Below are 15,342 nucleotides of genomic sequence, written 5' to 3'. Positions count from 1 at the left end.
AGTGCTGAGCCCTCCCAGCGGGAAAGGTAGCGGAGCTCGGATCTCCCAGCACCCTGGCGACCTGGAGACTCACGGGATGGAAATGCCACCCCTGCACGGAAAAGCTTCCACAAGCATCTGAGCCCCAGCCCAAAGGATTGCTCCAGGTTTTAGAATGTATTTTAAGACATAAAGGTAAAGAAAATTTTTTTGAGTTTTTTTTTTTTGATCTCTGGGGTTTCCTTTCCTTCCTTCCTCTCTCTAAATATTGCTGAGAAGCTGGTTTTGGTACCGCAGCTGCCAGATGAGCGTGCTGAGCCCCGCGAGCCCCCCACGCTGCCGGCGTGCCGGGAGCTCGGTGCAGAGCTCGCAGGGAGCTCGCCTGACACTGACTGATTCCTGTGCACCGTTCGCCCAAGATTAGTCAGAAGTTCCTTATTTGGTCCGGGCTCCAGCAAACTCCCTGGCAGAGGGGGTTTCATCTGCAGGGAGAGCAGCCCAGATGGGTTTCTCCTCCGTACGTGCTCGGGCTGGGACCATCCGCGGGGCGGCAGGGAGGGAGTGTGTGAAGAGCAAAGAGAAAATCAGCCCATCGGTGTGGCTGTACCCTGTGTTCTCAGGGGGGTCTCCCATTTTTCCCTGCAGCACAAGACACAGCAGGGACAGATTGCCTCTCCCCATCACCCTCCGCAGCGGCTCCGGTTCTGCCCCATCCCCATCCCAGGGCTCTGGCTCCAGACACGCACCGGGCTCAACTGATGCAGCTTTGAGACACTTCCCTGGGTGTTTATACCCTGAATCAAGAGTCGTCTGCAGAATTAGGCTTTATTTGCTATATGAACTAGGTGTCCCTGGGACCTGGCCACCCCAGCTGGGGGTCCCGGGGCAGTTGGGACCCCATGGCTTGCCCTGGGAGCACGATCAGAGATGGGGTCTGGCTCCTGGTCACCCCTTGCCCTTCGCCCAAACAGCCCTTCCCATGGATCTAGCAAACCCAAGGCTCTCCCCAAAACCTCTCTCCAACTCATCTCTCCTCGCCTGACCTCCTCAGGCCTCCAGCCCTGACCCCTGCAGCCCCCGAACGCTCCAGGGTGACTAATCCCAGCAATTAGCCTCGTTCCCTGCGTTTATCTGCTTCCTGCCTTTGTCTCCCCCTGACAGCCTCTCCAAGCAAATATGCTTTTAGCCACATTTTCCTGGCTCCGGCTCTCCCGCCAGCCTTTGTCCCGCGGAGCCTCTCCGAGCTGGGTGAAGAGGTTATTCTCCTCCGACACGTGTCCCTTCCGTCTGCTGTGATCAAACCAGTGACCAAAAAAAGCACCCAGCAGCGCCGAGGTCACCCCGGCCCCCGGCAGCGGATGGGCCAGCTCGAACTGGAGGCAATAGGATTTGTTCTTTAAATTGAAGACTGCTGCCGAACCCAGGGGCATTTCATGCTAAAAGGGATTTTTAGGGCTGAGCGATCTGGCTAAATGGGGACAGAGTGCTTGGGCTAGTCTAAAATTCAATGGGAAATCGTGAAACACATGGGCAGCACATTTGGGAGCCGCCTTCTCCCATTTCTCGGGACAGGCTGCGCATCCGCAGGGGACCTCTGTGGACCCACCGGGTTTCAGAGGGACGTAAGCTCTCCCATGTAGGCTTGACCAGCTTCCCGTGCCTAAAGGAGCAAGCCACGCTCCTTTAATTTAACTCCTTTTTTTTTTTTCCTTCTATTTGCCTTTTTTTTCCACTTCAGGATGCATCTCCCCCTAAAGTGAGCTTCAAAACCTACCAGGGGATTTCCCCACGGAGGTATGGGCTGCTCTGCAGCGGGTCTAACCCTGCCGAGGGCTGTCTCGCTTTGCTCGGGCTTCTCAGGGCCTTTTGCCCTGCTGTGGGTCCCTTCCCCGCAGCAGCCGGGGTGCTCCGATGGGCGAGCCCAGGCGGGGGCTGCCCTCTGGCCTGGGGGCTCCAGGGAGAGCGGGACCAGGAGGCTCAGACCAGAACTGGGGGGGTTCTCATCCAACACGGCACGGGACGCTGCACCGAAGGAGCTGCAGCTGCAGAGTAACGGCTGGGTGGGTGCAGGTCCCAGGGTGATGGTCCTCACCCCTGTGCAGTGGCTGGGTCAGTCTCCGAGCGAAGTAAACGCCTTTCATAGAATCATAGAATCACAGAATGGTTTGGGTCGGAAGGGACCTTTACAGGTCACCGAGTCCAAGCCCCTGCCATGAGCAGGGACATCTTCAACCAGATCAGGTCGCTCAGAGCCCCGTCCAGCCGGACCTGGAATGTTTCCAGGGATGGGGCATCTCCCACCTCGCTGGGCAACCTGGGCCAGCGCCTCACCACCCTCAGCGTAAACAATGTCTTTCTTAAATGTCTTTTAATTTAATTTTAATTTCTTTTAATTTAACGGCTCAGCCCCTGCCCGGGGAGCGGAGCCGCTGAAACCGCCTCAGTTTAAAGGAAAAAAAAAAAAAAGGAAAAAAAAGGAAAAAGAAAATTTTGCGGCCGGATCCTTTCCCTGGTGTAAGGCAGCGCTCGGCAGCGCTGCCGGAGGGGAGGGGAGGGGAGGAGAGGGAAGGGAAGGAGGAGGAAGGGAGGGGAAGGAGGGAGGGGAGGGAGGAGGAGGGAGGGGAGGGCAGGAGGGGCCGGGCAGGCGAAGCGGCGGCCCCTGCCCGGGGCGCAGCGAGCCCTGCCGCCGCCTGCTGTACACGCGTGGGGCTGCACGCCGGGGCCCGCACCCACGCACCCACGGCCCCGCGGCAGGGCGCACCCCGACACGCAGCAGCACAGGCCAGGGCCGCCCCCCGCGGGCCCCCCTCCCCCGGGCCGCCCCTGCTCACGCACGGGCGCCAGGACCCCCCCACGCACCAGGTCCCCCCCCCAAACCAGGTGTGTGTCCCCCGGACACGGACACGGACGCGGACGCGGACGCGGACGCGGACACCTGGGGTTGCACAGGCACACGCACACCCCGGTCAGACCCGCACGGACCCAGCCCCTCCACACCCCACCCACAGCAGGACCACGGCCTCGCACCACACGCGTGTGCACACCGCAGGGCCCTTCCCTCCTCCCTCCCTCCCTTCCTGCCTCCCTTCCATCCTTCCTTCCTCCCTCCCTCCCTTCCTTCCTCCCTCCCTGCCTTCCTCCCTCCCTTCCTTCCTTCCTTCCACCCTCCCTGCCTTCCTCCCTCCCTTCCTTCCTTCCATCCTTCCTTCCAGCCTTCCTCCCTTCCTTCCACCCTTCCTTCCTCCCTTCCTTCCCCCTTCCTTCCTTCCTTCCTTCCTTCCTTCCTTCCTTCCTTCCTTCCTTCCTTCCTTCCTTCCTTCCTTCTTCCCTTCCTTCCTCCATTCCTTCCTTCCTCCCTTCCTCCCTCCCTTCCTCCCTTCCTCTCTCCTTTCCTCCCTTCCTCTCTCCCTCCCTTCCTCCCTCCTTTCCTCTCTCCCTTTCTAACTTACTTCCTTCCTTCCAGCCTTCCTCCCTTCCTTCCATCCTTCCTTCCTTCCTTCCTTCCTTCCACCCTTCCTCCCTTCCTTCCTTCCTCCCTTCCTTCCTCCCTCCCTTCCACCCCTCCTTCCATCCTTCCTCCCTTCCTTCCTTCTTCCCTTCCTTCCTCCATTCCTCTCTCCCTCCCTCCCTCCCTCCCTTCTTGCCTCCCTTCCTTCCTCCCTTCCTCCCTCCTTTCCTCCCTTCCTTCCTCCCTCCCTCCCTTCCTTCCTCCTTTCCTCTCTCCCTTTCTACCTTCCTTCCTTCCTCCCTCCCTCCCTTCCACCCTTCCTCCCTCCCTTCCATCCTTCCTTCCAGCCTTCCTCCCTTCCTTCCACCCTTCCTTCCTCCCTTCCTTCCCTTCCTTCCTTCCTTCCTTCCTTCCTTCCTTCCTTCCTTCCTTCCTTCCTTCCTTCTTCCTTCCTTCCTCCATTCCTTCCTTCCTCCCTTCCTCCCTCCCTTCCTCCCTTCCTCTCTCCTTTCCTCCCTTCCTCTCTCCCTCCCTTCCTCCCTCCTTTCCTCTCTCCCTTTCTAACTTACTTCCTTCCTTCCAGCCTTCCTCCCTTCCTTCCATCCTTCCTTCCTTCCTTCCTTCCTTCCACCCTTCCTCCCTTCCTTCCTTCCTCCCTTCCTTCCTCCCTCCCTTCCACCCCTCCTTCCATCCTTCCTCCCTTCCTTCCTTCTTCCCTTCCTTCCTCCATTCCTCTCTCCCTCCCTCCCTCCCTCCCTCCCTTCTTGCCTCCCTTCCTTCCTCCCTTCCTCCCTCCTTTCCTCCCTTCCTTCCTCCCTCCCTCCCTCCCTTCCTTCCTCCTTTCCTCTCTCCTTTCTACCTTCCTTCCTTCCTCCCTCCCTCCCTTCCACCCTTCCTCCCTCCCTTCCATCCTTCCTCCCTCCCTTCCTTCCTCTCTCCCTCCCTCTCTCCCTCCCTCCCTTCCATCCTCCCTCCCTCCCTCCCTTCCTCCCCTCTCCCCCGTTCAGCCCATCCTTGCTCCCCGGCAGGGCCGATTCCCACCCGCTCTCCCTCCCAGGTCCCACTGCCGGCTCCAGCACCCCCTCCCGTACCCCCTCTCGCCACGCTCACCCCGACTCCCCCCTGGTGCGAGGAACCCCCGTGGGCAGCACGTGGCCCAGACGCCCCGTGACTCGCCCTCGGTTCTGCTGGAAACGCCACCGAGCTCAGACCATTTTCCTTGCTCGTTCCGGTCATCCCGCGGCTGGGCCAAACCCTGCCCCGGGCTTTCGGGCCTTGTGCAATTGGGGAAACGTTGCTCCACGGTCCCCTCCTTGCCCAACGCCTTCCCGCCCTGGCGCTGCTTTCTTTCTCCCCCTTGTTTTCCTTCCTTGGGCAGAGCTGGCAGCATCCGGCCGCAGCGGCGATGCCAGCGGCTCCCCGAAACGCGGCAGCAGGAGGTGGCCGCAGCACCTGGACCCGCTGCCCCCCACGGCCGGAGCTGGCCGCTGCCTGCAGCTTTTGGCAGATTCCCCGGCTGGCCAAGGGCTATTTTCTCCTCCGGCGTGAGCAGTGCTGCAATAACACAGCTGGAAACTATCGGCAGGGTTTCTCCCGCCTGGGTCACCCGATGACTCAGAGCGGGTCTGTGTTCCCAGCTCGGAGGGACCGAGCACCCGAGCAGCCCCCCAAAACCCTCCTTTCCCAGGGACGCCGTCACGGTCAGGGCGAGGGGACACGGGGACCAGCTCTGCCAGGTGCTGGGCTGCGCCGGCTGCCACTTTTGCCTCCTTCAGCCAGTTTAAATTGTGGCGTTTGGGCATGTTTGAGATGCTCGGTGCATCTTCTCACCAAACTCAGCATCCCACTGGGGCGTCACCGTCTCGGGTGCAGGTGGGTGCTCCCCGTCCCTGCGCCCCGACCCCCCGGCTGCCTCCCCAACCTGCTGCTGCGTCATTTGGGCCACGGGAGCACCCACCTGCCCACGCCGGGGAGCTGCGAATCCCCAAATCCTGCCGCCTGGAAAGAGCGAAAGGCTGAAAGCCGGGTGGGTGTTTAGTCTGGGGAAACTGGAGCTGGGGAAGACCAGTGGGGAAAGGACACTGGGGAGGGGAAGGTGATGCTCTGCTCCGGTCCCCTGGGGGACACCGCACCCCCAGGAAGGGGAGCGGGGCTGGGATGGGTGAGGAAGCACCAGCCGGTGCTGAGCACTCCCGGGCAGGGAGGAGGTTGGGTCTTCTCCGCAGGACCCTCCCAGCCTTGTTTGTTCAACACGCGAACATCCAGCAAGAGCTGCCAAAGCCGCGTTCCCGGGCAGCCGCATCCCTCCATCCGGCTCCCCGGCCCGGCGCAGCCTGCCAAAACCCTCCCTGCCTAACGGGCTCTAAATTAGGTTATTCAGGCACCGCTACAAACACTTCCAAAGCGAGCGCTGAGCTGGAGGAAGGTGAGAAAATCGCAGTACGGCCACCTCGAGCCGTGCCGCTGATGAAGAGCAGGCGGACACGGCTCCTATGGGCAGCAGCGGCTTTTCGGGGAAAGCAGGGCTTGGCAATAACACGGCACGGCGGCGGGGCAGGCACCCGCTCGCTGCCCCCCGGATGGCGAGGAGAAGCCACGTGAGGTCAGCAAGAGTTTTGGAAAAAAAAACCCTGAAATTCCTTGCGGATGCTTCAAGTTTTTCCAGCTCCTCATTTGTCTTCTGGGTTTTGTGGCGTGCTGCTTTTTCTTCCGCTTTGGGTTGTTTTTATTCTGGGGGTTTTTTTCCCCCTCTCCGCCAGGAATGTGACCGGCGAGAAGAGGGTCATGTCGGAAGCATGACGAACAGGAGAGATTCGTCATAGGCGGTGACGAGACTTTCTCAAAATCATTTTTCCCCCCCAAATAGCTGCAATTTATGCAAATGAACAAAAAGAAGAGCTAAACAGGGACTCGGTGCATTTGGCTGCCCACACTGGTTTGTCTCTCAGGGGAGATGAAGGAGGGAGATGAGTCTGCGGTCACGCTACCAGCTGCACACCTACCTCGGCGCCGAGCCTGGCTCGACGGCACTGTGGGCTGGATCCCCCTCCGCAGAGAAGGACGGTCACTGTGCCCGTGCTCAGCGTCAGACCTTCCAGCAGTGGGGGAAGAAGCGTCCCCTTGCCCGGCTGCTCTGCCACCCCCAGCCACGGCCATGCTGCGCGGCTGCCTCCCGCGCCTGCATCCAGCGCCTCAGGGGCACGGCCGGAGCAGGAGATAGTCCCAAAAAGCCTTCTCCATCCCAGGCTTTCCCCATCGCCCCGGCAGCGCGAGGACAGGAACAGCAGCGTCCCTTGGTCCTTCAAGGTTTCCAGCCAGCTGGTGCATGCAGGGGCAGCACCCGCCCCCCATAAGGGCTGGATTTTGTCACGGTTCCTCCTCCTCCTCTCCCCAGGAAACCCATTTCTGCTGAATTTGGCCTTCTGGCTTTGTCCGGCAGGCTGGTGTCTGTCGAGGGAGTTCCCAGCGGCGGTGGGGAAGGCCAGCACTTCGGTGTCTTCTCCATCAGAGCAGACTGGCGGTGACGTGCTCTTCGTGGGGGGTGCGGTGTCATCGCTCAGCAGGCAGCACGTCCCTGGGACCCGCCGCGCCCGGGTGATGGGGAACAGCATCCCCTAACGCCCTCAGTGCAGGAAGGAAAGCAAAGCCCAGGCGTTTCACTTGGAGAGGTGGCTCCTGCGGACGGAGGCGGCTTGCCTGGGGTGGGTTTTTGGTTCAAGATGGCAGGTTTCTGCTCTGAGCAAGAAGAAGGAGTGGAGATGCTCTGCCCACACACAAGCCCCAACCTGGGGTGAGGACCATCCTCCCTGGCGTTTGCAGCATTGCAGCAGGGCTGGCAGCGGTTGCTCCAAGGGCCTGGGGCAGATACTGTCCTCCCAGCCCTTGGGAGTCGGTAAATCAGCTCCCTGGAGCTACTGGGCTCTCCTTCCCAATCTTCATCCTGGGGAAAACCTTAGGGATCCCACCCCAGTCTTCCTCCTGCTCCATGCTGCCGGGATCACCCCAAAAGGAGGATCCCAGACCTGGAAAGAGGCGCTGCGTGCTCTGCAGAGGAGTACCCCACACTCATGGGGGTGCTGCAAGCCACCTGCTTGCCCTCCACGGCAGCCTCCCCAGCTCGCCATCCGCAGGGAGCTGGCAATAGTCGGCCAGGCCTGGGTGCTGGGCCTGCTAAAGAAGGCAGCGGGTGTGCTTTCGAGGTGCTGGCTGTGAGGATAGCGCTCAGATTGCTTCCCCAAGCTGGTTGAATTTCTTCTCCCCTGGGCCCCTGGCAGGAAGCAGCCGCCGGGTTCACGTTCAGCCCTAGCAAGGGCAGCACTTCAACACCGCACGTGTGCAAGCGCCGAGCTGCAACCGGTTTTGTCTTGATTTCTTCCAGAACCGGAGCTCTCACCGGCACAGACCACCAGCCACAAACGGTCCCTGCCCTCTCTGCCGGAGAAGGCTTGAAGTCACCAGCTCCCTTCATGCAGCATGAGAAATACAGCCCATCACTAAAACATGCCAGGGCTGACGTCTGGCCCCTTAGACCACCTTTCCCACCCCTCCTGTCATCTTGATACTATCCTGTGCTTCATGCACACTCATCCAGAGTAGGAAAAAGGGCCCTGAAAGCAGACAACCATGGTTTCATGCTTATTCATCATCACATGTAGCCTGCAAGCTGTGGTATGCATTATGCAGTGGCGTTTCTGTGGCTAAAGAAAGGCCACTTCTTTTCCTGGAAGAAGCTTTGGGGGCTTCTCCTGAATTTGCTTCTGGGATAGCAGAGCGCTGACACGGGCATGGAGGGGCTGGGAGCCCTGCAACGGGGGGGTGGGCAGCGGTAGCACTGCAAGGCAGGCATGCAGGATGGGGTGCAGGTAGGAGTGATGCCTGGCCAGGTTAAAGGCTGAAGTGTGGGATGTCTCCTGAGATGTACGGAGGCACAGGCACGCCGAGGAGCGAGGGCACATGGCACACGGCTCCCCGAGGGAGCACGGGGTGCTGGGCAGCAGACGGGGCCCAGAGCAAAATATCCCTGGGGTAACTCTGTCCGTTCCCTGCCTTGCCTACCCCAGTGGAGCAGCGGGGCTTGGCCCCAGCCCTTTACCCTGTAACCCCCCCAGGGGCTCAGCCCCAGCCCTCTCCCCTGTAGCCCTGCTCAGGGCTCAGCCCCGACCCCCTTACCCGTAACCCCCCCGGGGGCTCGGCCCGCCCCAACTCCCTTAGCTGTAACCGCCCCTGGGGCTCAGCCCTGACCCCTTACCTGCCCCCCCCCCCAAGGGGCTCGGCTGTGCCCCCCTTCCCATACTCTGTCCTCTACCCCATGCCCCCCCGCACCCCGAGGAATTCAGCCGCGCCCCCTCACCCCTAAGACCCCCAGGGACTCAGCCCCTGTCCTCTACCCTGTACCCCCCCCTCCTGCAGGACACTCAGCCCCTCACCTCGCATCCCCGGGGGCCTCAGCCGTGCCCCCTCACCCCTAAGACCCCAAGGACTCAGCCCCTGTCCTCTACCCTGTACCCCCTCCTGCAGGACACTCAGCCCCTCACCTCGCATCCCCGGGGGCTCAGCCGTGCCCCCCTCACCCCTAAGCCCCCCCAGGGACTCAGCCCCTGTCCTCTACCCTGTACCCCCCCTCCTCCAGGACACTCAGCCCCTCACCTCGCATCCCCGGGGGCTCAGCCGTGCCCCCCTCACCCCTAAGACCCCCAAGGACTCAGCCCCTGTCCTCTACCCTGTACCCCCCCTCCTCCAGGACACTCAGCCCCTCACCTCGCATCTCCCGGGGGCCTCAGCCGTGCCCCCCTCACCCCTAAGCCCCCAGGGACTCAGCCCCTGTCCTCTACCCTGTACCCCCTCCTCCAGGACACTCAGCCCCTCACCTCGCATCCCCGGGGGCTCAGCCGTGCCCCCTCACCCCTAAGACCCCCAAGGACTCAGCCCCTGTCCTCTACCCTGTACCCCCCCTCCTCCAGGACACTCAGCCCCTCACCTCGCATCCCCGGGGGCCTCAGCCGTGCCCCCCTCACCCCTAAGCCCCCAGGGACTCAGCCCCTGTCCTCCCCCTAACCCGCCCTGCCCAGGCACCCAGCCGCGCCCCCTCACCCGTAGCCCCCCGCGTCGCAGCCCGGGCCCCCTCCCCATCCCTCCTCCCGGGGCTCACGCCCCGCCCGCAGCCGCGGCTCTCCCGGGGGACCGGCGCGTCCCCCCGCCCCGCAGCCGCCCTCCGACGGCCCGGGGCGGGCCGGGCGGCGGGAAGGGGCCGCCCCGGGGGCCGTGCCCGGCCGTGCCGCACCGCCTCTGCCCTCCCTCCCTCCCTCCGTCCGCCGCTGGAGGCCGCCCGCCCCGCCGGGCCAGTCGCCGCCGGCAGCCGCGGCGCAGCCCGGTGCGGTGCCTCCCGGTGCGGGACATCCCGATGGAGACGGAGGGTTACCGGTGCCGTAGCAGCCGGTACATCGAGAGCGGGCAGTCGGCGGTGCCCGGCTCGGTGCTGTTCGCCGCCGGGCTGTTGGGCAACGTGCTGGCGCTGCTGCTGCTGGGCCAGCACCGGCGGCGGTCCCGGTCGCCCGGTGGCCGCCCGCCGCGGGTCTCCGCTTTCTACGTGCTGGTGAGCGGGCTGGCGGTCACGGACCTGCTGGGCAAGTGCCTGCTCAGCCCCATCGTGCTGGCAGCCTACGCCTACAACCGCAGCCTCAGCGAGCTGGGACCGGGCGGGCGCAGCGAGGGCGAGCCGGGCGTCCTCTGCCAGCTCTTCGCCTTCCTCATGGCCTTCTTCGGGCTGGCCCCCACCCTGCTGCTGCTGGCCATGGCGCTGGAGTGCTGGCTCTCCCTGGGGCATCCCTACTTCTACCGGCGACATCTCACCCGGCGGCTGGGTGCCACGTTGGGGCCGGCGGCGGCGGGGCTCTGCGCCCTTTTCTGCGCCCTGCCGCTGCTGGGTTTCGGGGTGCCCATGCAGTACTGCCCCGGGACGTGGTGCTTCATCCGCATGGCCGGTGGCGGGCCGCGCCAGCTAGGCTTCCCCGTCCTCTACGCCAGCCTGATGGGCCTGTTGGTGTTGGCCATCGGCGCCTGCAACGTGAGCAGCATGCGGCACCTCTACTGCATGGCACGGCGGCAGCCCCGCCGCGGGCCCCCCGCCGCTGCCGCCCCGCGCATGGAGGAGCTCGACCACCTCGTCCTGCTGGGGCTCATGACCGTCCTCTTCACCGTCTGCTCCCTGCCGCTCATCGTGAGTAAACCCACCGGCCCTCTCCCCAGGAACAGCCCCTCACCCCACCTCCTGCCCCCGGGGGCTCGGGTAGTCGCTTTGGCCCCCCTTGAATACCCACCCCACCGGGGATGGGTAACTGCATTAACCCCCCTGGAAAATAATCCCCCCTCGCTGCCCCCTCCTCCCAAGGAGGTTGGATTGTTGCTTTGGCCCCCTCTGAACAGTCTCTCACCCTGTCCGTGGGGGTCAGGTCAATGCCTAAAGCCCCTTGGAATAGCCCTCCCATCGGCACCACTCGGTCCCGGGGGGGTCAGGTCGTTGGTTTTGCCCTTTGGAATAAACCCTGGCACCACCACCTGCACCTGGGGGCAAGACTTTGCCCCCCTCCGAACGCTCCCCCAGCCCGTCCGCAGGGGTCAGGTCATTGCCTAAATCCCCTTGGCATAACCCCCCCGTCACCACCACTCAGTCCCGGGGGGGTCAGGTCATTGCTGTGACTCCTTGGAATAAACTCTGGCACCACCACCCACTCCTGGATGTGTCGGGGGGGGGGGGCCTCATTGCTTTAGTCCCCTCTAAATAACCCACCACTACAGCCCCATCCCTGAGGGTCGAGTTATTGCGTTAACCCCCTTGGAATAACCCCCCCGTCACCACCACCCTGTTCCGGGGAGGTGCCCCCCCTCGGAATACCCAGCACCACATCCCGGGGAGGGTAATTTATTGCTTTAACCACCACGGAATAACCCCCCCATCACCACCACTCTGTCCAAGAGTTGTCGGGGGGGTTGTGTCATTACTTTGGCCCCCCCGAGTGTCCCCCGCCCTGTCCCAGCGGTCTGGTCATTGCTTTAATCCCGGCAGAATAAGCCCCAGCTCCACCACCCCATCCCAGGGCGGGGGGGTTAGTTCATGGCTTTAGCCCCCTTGGAATAACGTCCCCCTCATCACCACCACCCTGTCCCGGGGGGGTCGGGTCATTGCCTTGCCCCCCCTGGAATACCCACCACCAGCACCATCCCATCCCCAGGGCTTAGTTCATTGCTTTAACCCCATGGAATAACCCCCCCATCACCACCACTCTGTCCCAGCGGTGTTGGGGGGGTGGGTAATTACTTTGGCCCCCTCTGAATATCCCCCACCCCATCCTGGGGGTCTGGTCGTTGCTTTAACCCCATTGTAATATCCCCCCCCCCCCATCACTACCACCCCGTTCCTCTGGGGTTGCCCCAGAGGTGTTGGGGGGGGTTGGTTCGTTGCTTTAGCCCCTTGAAATAACTCCCCCCCCCAGCACCTTTTCCTAGGGAGGTTGGGTCATTGCGTTAGACCCTTCAATAACCCCCCCCTACCAATAACTGGGTAGATCCAGCTCCCTTTGAACCGCACTGGATTTCCCAACCTGGGGGAAATACTCCCTGGAATCCTCCCCCTTCTTCCCCAGGGATGGGGGTCCCGCTGGTGGGGTGGTGGGGTGGGAGACCCCCAGCATGACAGAGCCCTTGTTGCCCCCAGGGCCCCGTGTCCCGGGGCTGGATCCTGCAGCTCCGCCTCGCTGTCACCCGCCGTGAACAGAGCTGCTGCCGCAGCGGGGGCTGTCCCAAAATCAGGGTGAGGGGTGCTGCCACTGCCCTAGGTGACCACTTTCACCTCCGCTCCCTGTCCCCTCTGTCACGCTCTGGAGCCGTATCGTGACGCACCAGCCACCAGCAGCTCCGGCACGACTGGGCTTATACTGGTTTTGTAATAACGCCAGCAAAAGCCCTGCGGTCCTCAAACAAGCAGGGCTTCAGGCTGGGCCTGGAGGTGGAGGAAGGACCACGACCCAGCAAGGGCCACCGTCTGGCTGCCATCCAGCCGAATTACCCAACGGGCGCCTGGTCCGATACCCGTCACGGGGGGGGGGGCAACACAAGTGGGGTGCCCCTGCCTCGGGGGCAGAGCAGCACCCACTGCTGCAGCCTGCGGAGGTCGGATGCTCCCTGTATCTGTGAAACAACCTCGGTCACTGAGGCCACCTCTTCAGCTCTGACCTCCTGGCCCTGACAGGGACATGGTCCCCCTGTGCCACGACCATCCGTGACCCAGCCCCAACTCCCGGTTTCAGCATCTGCAACCCACAATATGTGCTGATTTGATGCATAAGGATATTGGGGGTTAAAACTTCTTTTGCTGCCCCTGTGGGAATCGTTTTGCTCTCAGCTTTACCCCTGTAGTGAGAGCTTTTTCCCTATTTCTGTGGTTTGTTTTTTTTAACAGATCCGGGCGTACATGGGGGCATTTGCCACCGATTTCAACGAGAACGCTGACCTCAGCGCCCTACGGTTTCTCTCCGTGAACTCCATCGTGGACCCCTGGGTCTTCATCATCTTCCGCACCTCCGTCTTCCGCACGTTCGTCCGCAGGGTTTGCCGGAGGCTAAATTCCCGGAAAGCCACCCTGAAAGGGTCCAGCCCAGGAGGGGACAGACAGTTCTGCTCCCTGGGCTGGCGCAGGACAGACACCCCGCAGCTCGGCTTCCCCTGAGCGCGCGGGTCTTGCAGAAGCCGGCGGCTGCTGGTGAGGATGAGGAGCGAGCCTTCGGCCCCGCGCCCCCGCCCCGGAGCATCCCAGGGCAGCACAGGGCTGTCGCAGGCGGGGACGGCGTCCAGCTCGCAGCGAGGGGCGGGCATGAAGCATTTCTGCCCCCTCCCCGGGGCTGCGTTTCGCCCCGGAGAGGAACCGGGGGGGGCTCCCAGGTACCTGTGAATATTTCTGAGCAGCAGCACTTTGTGGAGGTTTGGGGGAGCGCCCGGCTCCAGGAAAGCAGGAGGGTTTCGGTGTATGGCTTCAGGGCAGCAGGGACGCACAGGGAGGAGGGGGGGGGGTGTGTGTGTGTGTGCGTCCCCGTTAAATAAAAGTGGTTCAGAGCCCTGCTCCATCGCCTTGTCCTGTGCATGATCCCCTTCCATGCCAAGGGGGGTTATCGGAGCTTATTTGGGGTGTCCCCGGCCTGGGCCAGGGGGGTGTGAGGGAACCTTTGGGGGTGTGGAGACTCAGAAACTTGAGCAGCAGCTCAAGGAGGGGTCGGAGGAGCCGGGGGTCCCTCCCCGGCACACCCGCCATGCCCGTTATCCCTCCCCTAACCCCCTCTCCCCTCAGCAGGGCTGTGGTTTCTCCGCCGTGGCTTGCTCTTCTCTTGAAAATTGATTCCTCCAAGCACTAATGTTGCATTTGTGTTACTCAGATGGCTACCTGTCCTCCTGTAATTATTTTAATTCAGTATTTATGATGATCCCAAGCCCTAGTAAGAGCAGTAATTGAGAGAATGCAGAGCCTGGGATGTATAACCTCACAGTGCAAGCATGCAAGCAAACAATCGTTTTAATGAAAGATCCGTTTCCCCTCAACCACACGTATTAACTGGATTTAATATCTGCCTCAAGTGACCATTTAGGCCAAAAAAATTATGATGACCAAAGTGCCCATCTGCTTAGTGTCCTTGGAGGAGACAGGGCAAATACTTTTCTCCCTCTATTTAGCTAAGCCTTGCAAGGTGTGGTCATGTTCCTGCCAGTTCTCACATGATATTTACTCTTGGTGTCAAATGGATTCTGTTTCTGAAGGAAGAAACTCATGCAAATCTATCTTGGGGCTTTTTGGAGGTGACCTGGTTGAGTTGGCTCTGGCTGGCTGACCGGCCAGGCTCTCCCGGCTGGAGAAAAGGGCAGACCTGTATTTGGGGATGTATTTGGGGGACCTGCAAGCTCCCTGCTCAGTGCCTCTCATCGGGGTTTTCTCAGGAGAAAGAAATGAAGCGAGGGTTGGTCCGCGTATCGGTTTCATGTTACTGGCATGTTGCTGGCTTGGAGATGGCTCATGTGGGACCACAGAGTCAACAGCACCGAGCCTGAGCTCTGGCTTTCACCGGACCTGTTTCACTGCGGCAGGATGATGGCCAGGTGATATAACGGCTCTGCAAAATCTTGCCGTTGTCCCCCCTGGCCTGGGATCTCCTCCACCCTATGGATCCACGCACTGCTCGGGACAGACGGACCAGGCACGGCCGGGCTAGGAGCGTGCAGCAACGTGAGCCGTGGGTGCTCGGTGCGTGTCCAGGCTGGGACAGGCTGTCATCTGCCCATGACCCCAGTGAGGATCCGCTCCTGGAGAGCCTCCCAGGAGAGGTCCCTGCCCCACGATATGTGTATTTAGAGCCCAGGGCAACCACGCTCCGTGGAAAGCAGCAATTAAATTTAAAAAACCCCACAGGTTCTTTATGAATACAGACTCCATCCAAGCCCTGAGATGATGCACACACCACGGTGTCTGACCCATCCGTGAGTTTATCATCAGAGGGAAGAAATCACAGAGCCACTGAGCACGGCGGGGGCTTCCAGGCTGCGGGGGTGACCCCACTGTCCCTGCCTCGTCCCCGCTCCCCAACTGGGCCCGTGCACGTCCCGGCGACCTTGACACGCTCACCTGGCTTTGGTAGCACTTTTAATTGGCGTTTTGCCCTTACTGGTATCCTACCTGCTCTGGGAGCAGACTTGGAGTCTCCAGCCAGCCACCGCTGCCTCCGGGCGAGCCGAGCTCCGGCTGGAGCCAACAAAGTTTGCACTTGCAGCTGAACACCAGGCTGCCCTCCGAGCAGATAAATCACTCCTCGGCGTGTTTCTGGGGCCAGGGCTGCCGTATCGCGGTCCTCTCCAGAGATGGCAGCACGTCCCCAGCCAGG

At 62.0% G+C, this 15,342-nt stretch overlaps 1 protein-coding gene across 1 annotated transcript; it reads left to right on the top strand.

The window, feature by feature from the left end:
* The first annotated feature begins 9,577 nt into the window (after positions 1-9,577).
* PTGDR (prostaglandin D2 receptor) lies at positions 9,578-13,537 on the top strand. The gene is made up of 2 exons (XM_072865385.1): positions 9,578-10,643; positions 12,882-13,537. The coding sequence occupies exons 1-2, from the start codon at positions 9,828-9,830 to the stop codon at positions 13,146-13,148; spliced, it is 1,083 nt and encodes a 360-aa protein (XP_072721486.1). The 5' UTR covers positions 9,578-9,827; the 3' UTR covers positions 13,149-13,537.
* The last annotated feature ends 1,805 nt before the right edge of the window (positions 13,538-15,342 follow it).

Source organism: Ciconia boyciana, chromosome 6, assembly GCF_034638445.1.
Source record: "Ciconia boyciana chromosome 6, ASM3463844v1, whole genome shotgun sequence".
NCBI classification, from domain to species: domain Eukaryota; kingdom Metazoa; phylum Chordata; class Aves; order Ciconiiformes; family Ciconiidae; genus Ciconia; species Ciconia boyciana.
This window is presented reverse-complemented; position numbering and strand designations above follow the sequence as displayed.